At 37.6% G+C, this 17,130-nt stretch overlaps 2 protein-coding genes across 2 annotated transcripts in view; one reads left to right on the forward strand and one right to left on the reverse strand.

The window, feature by feature from the left end:
* The window catches only part of CCDC38 (coiled-coil domain containing 38), a 38,985-nt gene extending 33,579 nt beyond the window's left edge, over positions 1–5,406 (forward strand). The window contains exons 16-17 of the mRNA XM_064590767.1: positions 2,003–2,096; positions 4,380–5,406. Coding sequence (XP_064446837.1) covers positions 2,003–2,096; positions 4,380–4,493 — 208 coding nt within the window. The 3' untranslated portion in view covers positions 4,494–5,406. The remainder of the gene's footprint in view (positions 1–2,002; positions 2,097–4,379) is intronic.
* Positions 5,407–5,530: 124 nt separating this feature from the next.
* SNRPF (small nuclear ribonucleoprotein polypeptide F) lies at positions 5,531–12,407 on the reverse strand. Its single transcript, XM_045872821.3, has 4 exons — positions 11,967–12,407; positions 9,968–10,093; positions 6,255–6,319; positions 5,531–5,663 (listed from the first exon to the last, which is right to left on the reverse strand). Exons 1-4 carry the CDS (start codon positions 12,390–12,392, stop codon positions 5,597–5,599), a joined length of 684 nt encoding a protein of 227 aa, XP_045728777.2. The 5' UTR covers positions 12,393–12,407; the 3' UTR covers positions 5,531–5,596.
* Positions 12,408–17,130: the final 4,723 nt, after the last annotated feature.

A 17,130-nucleotide genomic window follows, 5' to 3' on the forward strand; every position in this document is an offset into this window, starting at 1 on the left:
CAGTCAATATCTTATGATAGAAGTGTAGTGTAGTGAATGACTTAATGAGATGAGAAACTGTTCTTGCTGGGATTCCACAAACACTGAGCAAGCCCGTTACATGGCAAGGATTGCAATAAAGATTAGACCCAAACCCAGACATACCCTTCTCAGAGCTATTATTTAATGTGAAGACACATTCATCAAATATTCTTATGAAATAATGTGTCATTACCAAGCAATGAGCACTGTGAAGGAGAGTTCACTGAGGCAACAACTGATCTAGTTTGAGATGGGTAAAGGGTCATTTTAGCCTGAAAAAAATGGATTTTCAGAATGAATATTCACTACTTATTATTTTTGAAGAGCTATCTTGTGGAAGAGGAATTGCACTTGTAGTGGAGGGCCCAAGGCATAGAATTAGGAGCCCTTCACTGCAAGGAGACTATATATGAAGGAATTGTTTGAAAGTCAGAGCCATGCAAGGAGGGTTCTTCTGAGTGCATAACTGGCGACACTTACACACACAGCATCTACACATTAATTCATTCATTCCTCAAGACAACTTCATGAGGATTATCATCCCTGGAACAGCACCCCCTCCCCACCCCGACATACCCACATCCTTGTCTGCCTGCCTTTCCAGGAGAATGCACTGATTTACAAACTTCCATACCGAGTTAAATAAGGGTAACTACTTTTGAGGCAATGATTATAAATATATGACCCCTAGTATCATGTGGCATGTAGAGAATGCCTATAGGTGGAATATTGTTCATGTCATAACAACAGTAACAAAAAACGTTAAGAGGGAGACGAGCACTATGGCTGACCTGCTTGGCTTCAATGCAGGTTCTGCCATTTACAATCTCTGTGACCTTAGGTAGGGCACATAACCTCTCCCAAGCCTCAGTTTATCTGTAAAATGGCAGGAATGATGATACTTATCTCATAGGGTTTGTGCTTGGCACATAGTAAGTATTCAAACATTAGGCATTAGTGTTAGATATTTTATTACGGCTTACTGGTATATGGGGGATATGGTTTTCCCCATATCAAAACAAAGTCCAGAATACATTAAGGTGATCCTGATGGGATTTCATTAAAACAAAATTTTTTTTTAATTATAAAAAAAAAAACCACTCCTTCTGTAAGATGACCTATGGCTGATTACATTAACACCACTTGGATCTTTTCTACAGTCGGAAATATATTCTCATTGAATTGTAATTACAACTTATTTTCAATAGTGATGTATGAACCTAGTTCCAATTGCTTATCCTTATCAAAAAGAAAACTGTTTTTTCCTAGGTACCTGACACCTAATTTTGCATAAAAAATGTTCAGTAAATGTTATAACTGTTTAAGTCCATAAAATAGCTATCACTTATTGAGGTCTATTCTGCACCAGGCATTGGCCTGGACAGTTTACATAGGTCATTTCATTTAATTTTATCCTCACAACAACCCTAAAGAGAACAAGACAAATAGCATTTCTTGGTCTTAATTTCAGGATACCATTCAGAAAGGTTAACTGGAAAAGTACGCTTTTGTGGTAACTCAATGAACTATGTATATGTATATAGTTCATTGTTATATATATATATATATATATAACTGTGGTTTGTGCACTTTTCTGCACATTATACTCTAGTAAAAAGGCTACTGGGGGGTCTGTAAATTCAAGAGGCCTTGTACACATTAACTGTGAAGTGCTCAAATGTAAGTGGAGTGACAAGAAGGCTTTGCTGAGGTGCTTGTTTTAGACCAAGATCTGGGTAGATTTTAATTCTTCCAAAATGGTGACAAGCAATTTTCTCCCATTTTAACACAAATGGGATCTGTTGTTGAGATTTCACCTGAATATTCAAAAGCCATAGTATGGGTGAAGGTGAATTATTATTTTAATTTAACTCTTAGGGAGATCTTATAATATTTAGGCAGTTTATTACCCAAAAATAATGTAGGTCTTTTTTTACTTTCTGTGATTTATAGTTACAAGAATGTTTTCCTTTTTTGACAGGTTACGTGAAGAGAAAATGAAAGAAAAACAAAAACACCAGGAGGAAAGGCTAAGAGCTGCTCTGGAAAGAGCAGTAGCACAACCAAAGAAAAAGGTTTGTGTTTTGTTACCAATTGGTCCAGCTACATCAATATGTGAGTGCTTCTGTGGTATAAAAACAAAATACCTAATTCATATAATTTATCCAGCTTTGATTGGTCTCTCTCTGATTCCCTGTTAACTTTGAGGATAATTCAAATTTCTGGGTCTATAGTTCTCCGTTAGACGCACTTTTTAGTGAAAGAAACCTTTCCCCTCTCCTCTTTTTCTTTAGCTCCAGGTTCATGAAACCAGGTAGTTTTTTCTTTAATTTTTTGAATACATAATAACAAGCATATGGCTCAAAGTGCAAAAGATACAAGAGTATTTAGTGAAAATTAAGTCATCCTTAGTTCCCTTCCCTGGATGCAATCTCTTAAAGTTTCATCTGCATCCTTCTGGAAATAGTCTATGTATTTATGTGTATCTTCTTCTTACAAATAATAGCCATGAGCCTTGCTATTTTCAGTCAACAATGGAGACAGCAAATCCAGAGAACTGCATATAATTGGAAGGGTCTTCTAATCCTCACCTTATAAAAAATAATGAGATTAATAGTTGATGTTAAAATGATTCACCCAGAGTCACTTCAGATTTAACAGCAGGTCCAGGACCAGAAGTCAAGGTTCTTTATATTGCAAGATTACCTATTCAATAATAAATATGGGATTGGGCAGTCACTGAGTACATGGTCCATGAATTCCCACTGTGTATGGAAGGCCTTGTGTTTCTATATGCCACTCTCCTTCCTCTGAGTTAAGGTCTGAAATATACTTGGGGAAGCTAATTTCATGGTTATCTGCAAAGCTACTATGGACACTGATTCTTACCACAGTAATAGCTAACCTACAGTGAATGCTTCTTGTGTGCCTCACAACCAGCCTTCGGACGTTAAGTACTTGAAAAAGTTTCTGAAATACAGTAACTGTTAATATGTATGTCAAAAAATGTTGATTATTTTAATTTCATTTAAATAAGCATTTCACCTTAAAAAGGGTCTGACTTCTCTAGTTCAGCTCTTCCTATGAAGACCGGACTTGTCCTCTTTCTCCCAAAGGCGAATTAACCATTCATCACCCTTCCGCGTATACATACTACTATTCACTAAGCTCACCAAGTTGAAATGATTATTTTTAATAGATCCATCTTTCCTTCTAGACCATGAGTAAGTTTTTATGACTTTGTGTCCCCAGTGCCTGGCACACAGTGGATACTCAATAAATGCTTACTGAATTAGCAGACTAAAAATTAGACTGAAAACTAAAATGGGAAGAAAAATGAAAAAAAAAAAATAATGCCCATTTGATCAGTTGACAATGTACAAAGACCTCTGACAGAAGTTCTTACCTAGTCAAGGCACTTCCTCACTGGCAATTTTTTCAGACAGTATTAGTAACAAAGGTTACCAAAAGATCGTTGAGAGAGAAAAAAAAAATTGACATTAAGAAAGGAATTTGGCGATTCCAGTCCCTAAGAACATTTTTGTTGATAAAATGATGGGGAAGACTGCCATTGTTAATTCCCATGGGCCAGGAATGTCAAATTCTGCAATGCAGGCGACAGTCTCACATAGTGATAGTGCCTCTTTTGAGACACAGTGGAGATATTCCATCAAATCTCATTTTCAACAGAATAACTTTCTCATCCATTTCATTTACACAAATTCAGAGATAGAAGCAAAACCAAATACATACATAAAGGAAGGGGAAAAAAGACTAAAAGAGAAAAATAATGAGTAGTATAATATACTTGAGTATATGCCCCAGAGAATGAATAGGTACAAATCAAGGGCTTTCCCTAAGCCTCTCCTGGTGGGAGCACATCTAAGAGCCAACAAGATTACTAGTGTTTAAGAAGATGTACATGGTTTCCTCAAGTTTTTATCTAATAGAATTTTTAAATGCCAGTCAATTGGTGTTCAGCAGAGGAAACTGATCTCTTCTAACCAATGGAGGAGAACCTTGCTACGGCCCTGAGAAATGAAATGTTGGTCTCAAACATGGTGCTTTTCTAGGCCGACTGTATCTGAAACATAGGCTTTTAGAGGACTACCTAAATCTCCCAGCTTTCCCATAAAACCTAACCGCTCGGTCTCCTGCATTCTATGGTGCTCTCTTTGTTACGTAATTCTGCCTAGCATGTTGGACACCCATTAGGTTATCAATCCCTTTGTAACTGTGATTATTTACTATTTTGAGTCATGTTATTCCTTGGAAAAATCAAGTTAATATTATTTTACTTATGTTTCAACAGAACATAGTTACGCTAAAAAATATTAAGTATTTTTCTTCTGTTTCAGCTGGGAAGACGACTTGTCTATCGCTCAAAACCGCCATCTGGTAACAAACATGAACTACTTTTAGTCAAGGATACAAGAACAAAATCACTAGAGGATGAATATTTTTTCACTTGAATAGAAGCAGTAAGACATTTATTACCAGAATTTTTTAGGCATATTTTGTAGATTCTGGTTTCCATTAATGGCAGTATTCTGCCCCATATGCTGGTCTAAGCAATTTGAGGAAGACAGCACTTATTCTAGTGGTTATAGGATTGGGAATGGGAGTTATTTTCTTTTGTTGAAGCCTTTTATTATCATATACTAAGTAAAATTCCATACAGCTAAACATTTTTATCTTTGAGTTGTCCCAGTTGGGGATACACATCCAAAGTTTACTTTACTGGTGTAACTATGTGGTGAATGACCATTAAAGTGCAATAATGGCATTCTCTGACCACATGGGACTTTAAATGACCTAATTTGTTTTCAACCAGTTCACAGTTCATAGTATATATTTTATCACTGTGGAATATACATTTTAACAATGTATAACTCTAAATGGTTTTGAGGAGTTTAAAACATAAATGAAAACCACTAGTACTATCCTCAGAATTTAACTGTGAGACTGGTTTTTAATTCACATTAAGGAGTTCTGTTCAGAACACTTAATTCTCTTAAGTGAACAAACCAAATGCTTTTAGCCTAAATATCAGTTCACAATTTCTGTTGTGCTCTATATCCACAATCATTTTAATTTTCAGGTGATGTTTCAATTTTAGCTGTAACATGTACATTACTTAGCTTACACTGACATAGAATTAACATGTAATTTGTTAGCTACTAAGTAAAATAAAACAGTATGTATTAATTCTAAGAAAATATTTAACTTAATACATGTCAAAAGTTGTTCAAAAATAACTTTAAAAGAAAGTTGTTTTTAAAAGGTCTCAGTTAATATAGAATTACAAGAAAAGGGCTGAAATTCACTTTCATAAATGTTTATGAAGCATATAATTTTCCCCTGTAGAAAAAAAGATTACTGAGCTTACAAAAGAAAACCAACTTGAATGAAGCTGAATGGCTCTTAAAGTATTAATTCCGAATAATCTTTCAACTGTTTCAACATTTGAGCTCTACATTTAAATATCTGAATAGGAATAGTTCATGAGTCAAGTTGAAAAAAAAAATGTTTATTGTCTAGAAATATATATAAAAAAAATTCCCCACAAAAGATGCTATTCTCTCATTTCCCCATCTTCTTCTTCTTCTTCAACACCCCTGATATAAAGGACATTATTACACCTGTAAATAGAAAAACAATCCATTTTGTTGTTCCAACCGGAAACCACATTAAAATCTGAATTACTATTGCTAGATATTTTTGATTATAAAAATACTGAATGCTAAATTTACAATGTATCATTTCTTTCTTTTTTAAAAAATGTTTTCACCATTGATTTGTTAAAAAGCCCATGGCACTTATTCACCCAGTGGATGTTATAAAATAGTATCTTTATGATCTTCCACAAGGAACGACTCAAATTTGAAAGTGTGACTCTAGTTCAAGAAAATGAATATAACAAAAATCCCTAACAGCGGCCAGATCCAACTGAAATTCAAAACCAAGCTCTTGCAACTAAAACCACTGAAAAAGGTTACAGCTACAAGCTAGAAAGTTTACTATCATCACTAGAAAAATCTTAAGGATGAATAACTCCAAAAAATTTCCATCTTCTTGGACAAGTTTAAGGATTTCAAAATTCTTTAAGTTTAATTGTAGAATATGTTAATAGTGATTTAAAGTGATTCTGAAATTGAGGCATTTGTCTATTTAAACAGGTATTTCTAATGCTCTCCAGTCATTCCTTATATATACTACTGCTGTTTTGTTACCTTATTAAAACTTCACCCAAATGTCCAGACAATGCTCCATCTATGTATTCTTCTGTGTTTGCAAGCTTTAAATCAAAAGAAAATATATTAGTATAGTAACACAGGAAGAAAATAGTGTAACACTACCTAAAATATTAGGTAATATTGGTGAGAGAACTTATTAACTGAGACCTTTCTATACCAACAATTACCTATAATAGATTAGCTTTCTTTTACTACTATAGTACTTCTGGGTTTCATATAAACATTCTGTTAAGTTAACATTGATGGATGTAGAATATGTAATAAAGCTTGTTTCAACATAATTTTTTAAATCTCTTAGTTATGTAACATTTCTTTCTATTAGACATTAAAACATATGTTGAGGAAAACAGTCTCTAATTTATGAATAAGTTGTGATTTTAAAGGTTTCCAAAAATTCAGTTATAAAGAAGTTACAAAATTCAGAGTACAAAATCTATGGCTAAATTATCAAATACTTTTATATTAGAACACCCAAACCAAAGAACTGAATAGTAATTTTTTAAATTATGTGCTAACAAAGAGAGCAAAATAAGTTCTTAAGAGAAAGTTAAACAATTCAGAGTGACCTTTATAGTTATTTCAGGAAACTCTAATTTTACATCAAAATGTTTAGGTTTTCTTCCACATACAGGTAACAAACTTTGTTACTTTTAGAAATCACAATCACTTAAAGGGCTCTCTATGACTACCATTCCAACCTTTTTATCATTCTTCCCCTACATCATTCTGCTTTGGCCCTTTTTTAAAAATTTTTATTTATTTATTTAAGAGAGACAGAGATAGCAACAGAGCGCAAAGTTGGGAGGAGAGGGAGAAGCCGCTCCCCGCTGAACAGGGAGCCCGGGGCGCAGGGCTCAATCCCAGATACCTGGGATTATGACCTGAACCTGATCTGAAAGCAGACACTTAACCAACTGAGCCACCCAGGTGCCTCTGCTTTGGCCTTCTTGCCATGCCTTCAACATACCAAGCAAGTTTCGGCCACAAGGCCTATGTACTTCTGTTCCCTCAAACTGAGATGCTCTTCCTTCTTTGATATGCCCTTCAGTTGCTCACTCAATCCTTTCTCTGCTTAAATTTACTTCCTCAGAGAACCTTTCGCTGGCTATCCTATCTAACACTGCACACGGTTGTCACTACCCCATTTCTGCTTTCTTTTTCTCCATAGTGTCTATCATTATCTGATATCACATTATATTACCATCTCCTACTACAACACAAACTCCTTGAAAGTAGTGACTTAGTTTTATTCATTGGTGTATACACAGAGCCAGGCACATAATGGGCTCTTAATAAACATTTGCTGAAGGGCGCCTGGGTGGCTCAGTTGGTTAAGCGACTGCCTTCGGCTCAGGTCATGATCCTGGAGTCCCGGCATCGAGTCCCGCATCGGGCTCTCTGCTCGGCAGGGAGTCTGCTTCTCCCTCTGACCCTCCCCCTCTCATGCTCTCTCTCTGTCTCTCATTCTCGCTCTCAAATAAATAAATACTTTAAAAAAATAAAAAATAAAAAAATAAACATTTGCTGAATAAATAAATTAAAAAACATCATTAATGTGGCTACTCAGATACATTTCACAACTCTGGCAGGCTCACCAGGAACTACATTACTTCTAAAACCAAATATTCCATGGGTATTCTTTATTTCTTTCTTTTATTGCGATATAATTCCCATAGCATAAAATTCACTATTACAGTGTACAAGTCAGTGGTTTTTAATATATTCATAAAGTTGTATAATCACCACCACTATCAAAGTCTAGAACATTTTCAGCAGAATGGTATACTCTTCAGATTTTTCTATGGCCTTGGTAAATGATTCCTGCTTGAGGAATTTTCCAGGCCAAAACCATGCTCTGTAAGAACTTTGGGGACCTAAGCATCATCTGTTTAAGTGGTAACCTCTTAAATTAAGGAAAATCTCAGCTTTTTGCCTACAAGTGCCCCTGTTAGTACTCTTCCTACAAGTACTACCAGTATGGAATACTTGGGAGTCATACTTGGACTGACCACCCAAGTAATCTTTAAAATCCATCGGCCATTAATCAGTCACATAAATACCTATGCTTCAGGAAAATATAACTTCAGACTCTTTCGTCAAAAACCGGGCTGGAAACTACTACAATTAAGCAACAAAAAAATAAAACACCCCAGTTTTTAAAGGAGCAAAGGACATGAACAGGCATTTCTCCAAAAAAGATATATAAATGGCCAATAAGCACATAAAGATCGCATATCACTAATCACTGGGGAAATGCGAATCAAAACCATGAGGTATTTTACACTCATGAGGATGGCTATTATCAAAGAAACTGAAAATAACAAGTATTGGTGAGGATGTGAAGAAACAGGAACCTTTACGCTTTGCTGGTGGCAAGTAAAATGATACAGCTGCTATAGAAAACAGTATGGCAGTTCCTCAGAAAATTCCAGCAATTCCACTTCTGGATATATATCCAAAAGAAGTGAAAGAAGAACGTCTAACAGATATCTGTACACCCATGGTCGTTGCGTTATTCACAACAGCCGGAAGGCGGAAAACAATTCAAATGTATACCAACAGAAGAATGGATTAAAATGTGGTATATACATACAATGGAATATTATTTCAGTCATTAAAAGGAATGAAATTCTGATACATGCTACAACATGGATGAACCTTAAAAACATTATGCTAAATGAAATGAGCCAGACGCAAAAGGGCAAATACTATAGGATTCCACTATATGAGCTAGAACAGAGACAGAAAGAATAACATTTACCAAGGGCCGAGGGAAAGGGGAGTTATTTTTTAATGGGTATAGTTTCAGTTGGGGACGATATAAGAGTTTCAGAAATCACTAATGGTGATAGATGCACAATAATATGAATGCACTTAATGTCACTGAGTTCTACCCTTGAAAATGGTCAAAGTGGTAAATTTTATGTTAGCTATATTTTACCACAATTACAAAAAGAAAACAAGGGGTGCCTGGGTGGCTCAGTTAAGCATCTGACTCTTGATTTCAGCTCAGGTCATGATCTCAGGGTCATGAGATGGAGCTGCACGTTGGGCTCCAAGCTCAGCGGGGAGTCTGCTTAAGATTCTCTCTCCCATCCACCACCCATCCCCCCCGGCACTCTCTCTCTAAAATAAATAAATCTTTAAATACAAAAACACCTGGTCCTAAACATTTACAGAAGCTAGCATAACAGACATTCAGTCACAGTTCATCAATTCCTTTGGTTTGGCCTGTCTTCTCCCTCAAGAAATGCTTTTATTGAATTACTTTGATTTTATGTCTTTAGCATTCATTAAAAGACCGAAGAAATTCACTTGAAAATTTCTTTCAGAAAAAAAAAGTAAAATTTCTTTCAGAGCTAAATGTTGGGAGAGTTTTGCCTTTTCTACAAAACAAAACAAAACAAAAACCTCATTTGTGTTTTCCTTATGCCACTGTGACTCAAATATCGGAGTTCTTTTTATTTTAACCACTAGAAGTCAATTCTGTGGCTGAATTTTGGTTTTACAGGTCTCATACACAGTTTATCACAGTTATAATATCCTCCCTGACCTTGATTTTGTTTCTGAATTTTGTTTTATGTTTGTCACTTTGGTTGATTTCATTCTTATAAATCACAGTAAACCTTTGAGGAGTTAAGGTAGAGCAAAATAAATACAATTTAATGATTCTTATCTCTTCAGCTTACCTGCATGTTCATATAACCATCTACAGATACCAGGTACCCTTTGTACTCCATTCCCCACTTAAGTTTCACCATTACTGGCTTTCCTGTTAATCCATTCAGGAAAGGTTTGGGATTGAGAGGCAAACTCTGCACAAAGAACAAAAACAGGACTCAATTATTTTTCCTTAGCTCAGTTTCCATTACCTACTCCCCTCTACCAAATCACCAATATTTTATGGTATCCAAATAAAGCAAGTTCTTGACTCACTCTCACTTTACTACATACTTTTCACTTCTATTTGTTGAAAAGCGTAAGAGAAATTTAAATACCCAGTTAGGCAATTTCATTCAGTATTCACTTACACAATGAATACCTACTATACATTACTCATTGTACCAGGCTACAAAGAAACAAGGTAAAAGCAGTGAAAAAAAATAAATGCAGATTACACTCCTTGTCCTCAAGCTCACAGCAGGAGGAAGAGAGGCAAAACACATACCAATAGACATTATACTGTAAGAGGAGATATGCTATGTATAAGGGTACCAAATCAATCCAGAGTCGAAAGGAAAGGTTGCCCAAAATAAGTAATGCCTCCATTTAAAGGATGAAAGGTATTTCCAGAAGGAAAAGGGGTTGTTCTAGGTAGAAGAGGCTACCTATGTAAAAGGAGGGAAGAGTAAAACAACAAGACGATCTCAGGGACACACAAACAATTCAGAGATGTCAGAGTCCAATACGAGGATACAGAGGGAAGGAAGGGGGGCAGATGGCATTTGACAGTCTTTCACTTGAATTCCAGGAGCTAGGTCTTGTGGGTCTGATTTGATTTAGCAAAGCTGCCTATACATATGGGCAATCACTTAATGTTTGTTTATTCAGCAAACCAGCAGTAGTATTCCCCAGTGAATTCAGACTTTTTCTTCCCTCATCTGCTCACCCATCAGTCCGAAGAAAAAAAATAACCAAGAAACTTGACTACTAAAGCTCTCTAAGGTAATTAGCGTATTCAGAGTGATGTCAAAGAACAGAGGAGCTACTGCAATAACCTCCTAATGGGTCTCCAGTTTTTACTCTTTTCTCCGACTTACCACAGGGCAAGTATTTTTATCATGGGATATCTCTGCTTAAAATGCCTCGAGGGCTTGCAACTGCACTTTAAGTAAAATCCAGACCTCCTAACATGACCTAAGAGATCTTCCCGACCCTATCTCATAACCACTGTTCTTGCAAGCTGTGTGGCTTTCTGTCAATTCCTCCAACTGGGCAAGCTTTCTTTCAGGCCTTGAGGCCTATGCACATGTTCCCTGTGCTTTGTACACCCTTCCTCTTGCTCCTTAAGGGGCTGGCTTTCATATTTCATATCATTTAGGTTTCTGGTTAAATCCTCCTACCAGGGATGCCATGCCTGACCACTCTTCTAATGTACCACCGCGTATCCTCACAGCATCCTGTTTGTTCTCTTCTTAGCACTGCACGTTATTTGCAATTACATGCTGATGTTATTTAATACAATCTCTCATACCCGACTGAGTAAATCTCGAGCAGGGTCCGCGTTAGTACTTTTCACCTTTTATTCTGGCGCCTAGAACAGCATCTGGTAGGTAGCATGAGCTCAAAAAACATTTGGTCAACGAACAAATGAATGCTCCAATGCCTGGGCTCTGTATTCTAGAGGGCTGCGGGGCTAAGAATCGCAACATGATGAAAGAAAACCGATTCTGGGCGTGATAAGAGAGACATAAAAACCGCTTCATCTTTACCCCGACCCTGTGGTCCCAGCCAGCAAGGATAACTCAGGCTCACAATCAAACGATGAGGGGAAGGGGTCCGGAAACTGCTGGGGAGGGAAAGGCATCGGAAGGAGAGCACGCGCCTCAGATCCCCAAAGCAGGGAGAAAGGGGCTGGCGACCGGGTGCGCGGCTCCTCACGCGGATGAATGGGAAACGCGCGAATCAACCAACAGGCCCGGCGAGGCTGGTCACCGCTCTCCCTTGCTCTCCCTTCCTCCTCCTTACCATGGCGACTACAAGCAAATGATGCAGGAAACTCGCCGCCGACCCAGGTGTAGTCCGTCCCTCGTGACTGGCGTAGCTCCCGCCGGGCGCGAATCGCGGAGCTTCCAGAGAAATGGCCGCCAAACAGCCGCGTGACCTTTCACCTCCGACTACAGCTCTCTCAGCTTCTCTGGTTGGGCAGAGAGAGACGCGTCCTGATTGGAGGAGGTGGCTGGGCAGTGTCTCCTGGCAACCAGTGGTTGCGCGAGCGATCGAGCCTTCCGCGCGGCGCACAGCCCTTTGGGAAACTTCAGTAGTAGCGCTGGCGGGAGAGGGTCCCGGAGAGGCTGCAAAGGCAGGGAGGCGGGTCCGGGTTTCTCGTCTGCTCACCTGCCTCGAGGGTTCGGCTGTGTGTCCTGTAGAGCCGACATGATTTCTCGCCAGCATGGCCAATGGGGCTGTCTTGCCATTTTACACCTGTGAGGACGGATTCTTGGCTCTTGAGTTTCTTGCTCACTTTCCCACAGATTCCGTGATTTGGGGGCTTCTATACCACAGTCCCCTTCTCTATTCTGTAACGCTTATTTCGGCCCACTTTAAAGGAAGTGGGAGAAGCAGGACTAGACTTAAGAGACGTGAAACTCACCAAAGGAAGTCAAGTACAGAATATAGTTAGAGGAGGTCAAATTGATTCTAGAATATGGTGTGGTGGTCTCCCTGTTTCTTTGTTGCTTTTGCTTTGCCACCAGAGACCCGGCGCAGTCTTTAATCTTTCTGATGTAACGGTATTGATCAGAATCGCACTGATTTCCGCGTCTGGGGGGGCAGACTTTCAGCTCTCTCGGATCTGAAATGCTAAATGGCAGTTCTTGGAGAATAAGCACTTTGAGAAGTGCTGGATTTTGTTTTTGTTTCCGTTTCGTTTTTGCGGCCCTAAAAAAATGGATTTGGAATTGAAGTTTGAATGTTGCCTATGGAGTAGTAGGTTAGTGGGTAGTGGCTAAGACTTTGGAGGCAGCTTGAGTTCAGAATCTCTGTCCGTCACTTAGGGATGGTGCTGGGTAGTTCCTTAACCCCGTAAGGCCTTTGTCTCCTCCTAAAGACCTTTGTTTACTCAGCTATAAATGGCCTAACATAATAAAAATTTTTAAAAAAGGATAAAAATTAAACAAACAGTGCTATCCTTAGGGTTTGCGAGGATTAAATAATGTGAAAGAGGTTGGGATTTAAGGGTTCAGTGAATGTTTACTGTTATTTTAATGTCCGTGAAAATGGTGGAGAATACTGACAAAATACAGTAATTTTTGGTGTAGTTTATGCCGAACAGTTGGAATTATTTACCCCGAAGTTCAGTGGGTTTTCCCTTAGTTTGACCATCATTTAATGAACATTGAGACTTTGTATAGACTCTGAGTTCCTACTATGTGCCAGGGTCCTTCACAATTGCTATCATGGAAATCTTACTGTACAGCCGGTGATTTGGGTGTTATGCTCCCATTTTAGAGATGAGGAAAATGGCTCAGCAGGTAACTTGATCAGGGCTACCCACCTGGCTTTCACTCTGAAAACTCTTTGCTTTTTGTACTTCATAAAGTTACCTTTCAAAAGCTCAATATATGCTTTAAAAGTCTGATTTTTAAAAAAAATTGTTTTCTCAATGAAGTGAAAAAAAGTATTACCATAATCTTTGTAAACATAGCTGTGTTCAAAGTTTTTTTTGTTTGTCTGTTTTAATTAGGCTCCACGCCCAATTCAGGGCTTGAACTCAAAACCCTGAGATCATGACCTGAGCCAAGATCAAGAGTCAGATGCTTACTTAACTGCCTGAGCCACCCAGGCGTCCCTAAAGTTGGTTTTCATCCTCGCATTAAATATTAATCTTACCTTTTTGAAAATAAAGCGGGCATAAGGTCATTGGTGTTTTTTGAATTTTAAAAACCATATGTACATTTTGTGAGAATTTGGAAATACAGGAAATTCTAAAACAAAAATTACTAGTATCACCAAAGAAAACAACTTTACTTTTTTGGTGTATTATTTATTGTAACATATGCACTTTTTAAAAAAAAAAAGATATCGACATATAGTTCTTCACTTGTTTTCTTCACTTTATATTGAGCAAATTCTCATATAATTAAATATTCTTCTAAAATGTAGTGTAAGGTCTATTATGCATAATTGGTATTATATATATGTGCTAGTTTATTAATCATTTTATTGTTCCCATTTCCCCCATTATAAACAATGTGTTTTGGACATACTTTTGAACATGAGTCTGAGTATATCTCTAATTCTTTACAGTAAATCCTTAGAAGTAAAATTTCTGGGCTAAAAGGCATAATTATTTTAAAAGTATATATTTGCCAGGTTAGCATATGGCTCAACAGAATACCATCAGAATAATTGGCTCTAATATGATGGAAACACGGGGTTTATATTTTTTGCAATGAGCTAGAATACATTTTGAGCACATTCTGAGCAAACGGTCCCTAATTATTAATTAGGGTGAACAGTTTGGTAAGGCCTCGGTTTTACTGCTCAGCATATAACCCAGAAATTCTAGTGGTAAACAAACAGCTAAAAAGTAATTTGTTAAATGACCAAGAAATATTTATTGAGGTGAATAAAATCAACATGTGATCTCTGCTCTCATGGAACTTGAAAACCTCTTTGAGAAGAAGGGAACCAATACATATTTAGTGCCTGCTATGTTATGCTAGGATATTTCATATAATTTATTTAATACAACACTTCCAGGTAGGTAGTATTAGCCCCATTTTAGAGATGAGGAGACGGATTCAGGAAGGTTATGTATTTTGCTAAAGGCCATATAGAAGGTGAAATGTCTACAAAGCCTAAGATTTTTCCTTTACACAATGCTGCCTGTCCCTAAAATGTGTTTGAGTAGAGTACAAATAAATACTATAGATATATACAATTTATATCAAATACATAGAAATATATATATCAAATATATAGCAAACAGAAGTACAAACATAAATGCAAGCTGAAGTGGGATAGTTTAGAAAGTTAGTTTTAAAATCGATGAGCTCTTCCTTTTATTTTCTTTATTCCCGTAATCTCAACATTTTATTTTCCCATGATTATGGTCAGAATCAGTTATGGCCAAAGTAGATTTAAAGGGGTGAGGGGGGAAAAGAGTGGGAGGGAAAGGAGGGAGGCAAGATCTGAGTGCCTTAGTCTGGTAGAAGCTTTACGCATACTATGTCAAACTTAAAAGATGTGTTTTGCCTAGAGAAGAAATTAAAATTCAAAATATATTCACTTCCTCGGTCATATAAGCACTAAACTTAGATTAGAATCCGAGCCTTTTTGGTGGTGCAAAGCCCATATTCTTTCTACCATCATAGAGAGAGAATCATACTTCAAGGGAAGCCTGGTACTGTGGTTAGGAGTCAAGTGTGCTCCACTTCTTAAGTCGGTATTAATGAATCACTGGATTTTAAATCTATTTTTTCTTAAAGATTTTATTTATTTATTTGAGAGAGAAGGAGAGAGAGCACAAGCGGGGGAAGGAGCAGAGGCAGAAAGAAGCAGGAGCCCTACGTAGGCCTCGATCCCAAGACTCTGGGATCATGACCTGAGCCAGAGGCATATACTTAACTGACTGAGCCACCCAGGTGTCCCGAATCATTGAATTTTGAACTTAGGACAGAACCCTAGAGATACCTAGTCTAAACCTATAATTTTGTAGATGATGAAAACATGGTCACGCCATAATTTAGAGAGAGCCCCAGAATAGCCTCTGTCTTTCATTTTGTGCTTTTGTCATTATTCTAAGCTATATTCTTTATCTTCTGGATATTCTACAAATGGTTTTAAGTTTCTTACTAAAAAAACACACAAAAAGAAATAATGAAGTAATGAAGGATGAAGAAAAAATACAACCAGATACAAGATTAGAACACAGACATCTATACCATATTGCCTTATGCACTGGTTAGGGATGGGCTGCACATTTGTCCCTAAACTTTTGGAGTCCTAGCAAAGAGAAATATGATTGGTTACATGATCCAATTTCCATAATATTTTTTTAAAAATCACTCAGGAAAAACACAATTGTTTCTATTACTCTGATAGAAGAGAAATTTCTCCCATAGTGTCAAGCCCATGATCTCTGTAAATGGACCCCAAGGCAAAATTTAAGTGTGAATGTTTTATTGGCAGGCCCAATCCCAGGGCAGTAAGTGTGAAGCAAAAAGGTAAGACAGGGAAGAATGAGAAGCAAATACTAGGTTTTACATTATTGAGCTGGTTACAGCTCCTTCACAGAAACAGTCAATTGGTCAGCCATGTAGGATGTCTCTGGACAGGTTTATTGAAATATCATGCATTGGAACAATCCAACAAAGGGTGCCTAGGCACTGAGAGGGAATTTACCTACTGGTTCCGTCCTCTCCTAGCTGAGCATAGCCCAGGCTTTACAGCTTAGTGTGGTGGGAGGAGCCTTGGGTGTCAGCCTCAGGTGGAGGAACCTAGGACCTCATGAAGTAGACATTGCAGAGGCAGGACCCCTGAGACAGATGAGACTGAGAAAATCGGAGTTGACACATGACATTTATTCATATACATGAGGTTATGTTAAAAAGGGCAGTATATAAGATAGCAGAAGATGTCATTGAAAACATTGTTATAGTAGATTTAATAGCACATGTTATGTGATTGATTGCTAACTAATTGCACAGTGGGAAAAATAGCTTTACAGTGAAAAAGCCTGGCAGGTACCACCTTAATCCAATGATTCAATGACCATTGTTAGCAATGGGACAAATCAAAATAGTGTGTCACTTGCCAAGATGCAATTGAGAAGACGCACTGCTGTGGTATTCTTACCAAAGACACATAATCAGAACCTAATAATCAGCAAATATCAAACGAACCAGATTGAGGAACATTTCACTAATTAACTGGCCTGTGATGTTCAAGAGTGTCCATGTCACAGATGATCTCTGAGGTAAATTACTGAGAAAAGCATGGCACAGAATAACATATCACGTGCTACCTCTGTGTGAAAAAAGAGAGGGAGATAACTATCTATCCATTTGTTTATGCGTCAATATATTGGAGGATTCCTCAGATACTAAGAACACTGGTTACCTATGGGTGGGTGTGGTAGGAACTGGGCTGAAAGTAGACCAAAGATAAGCTTTTCACCATACACACT

The sequence above is a fragment of the Mirounga angustirostris genome, unplaced genomic scaffold, assembly GCF_029215605.1.
Source record: "Mirounga angustirostris isolate CCGP_5_RB_7025 unplaced genomic scaffold, mMirAng1.0.hap1 SCAF_5, whole genome shotgun sequence".
Lineage (NCBI taxonomy): Eukaryota > Metazoa > Chordata > Mammalia > Carnivora > Phocidae > Mirounga > Mirounga angustirostris.

Excerpts from the sequence above, each read along its gene's own strand:
- SNRPF (XM_045872821.3), bottom strand. The coding sequence starts at position 12,392 with ATGCTGGCGAGAAATCATGTCGGCTCTACAGGACACACAGCCGAACCC. Across the intron at positions 10,094-11,966 it reads ATTTGCTTGTAGTCGCCATG|AGTTTGCCTCTCAATCCCAA; the intron begins GTAAGGAGGAGG and ends TTCTTTGTGCAG. Across the intron at positions 5,664-6,254 it reads TTGGGTGAAGTTTTAATAAG|GTGTAATAATGTCCTTTATA; the intron begins GTAACAAAACAG and ends TTCTATTTACAG.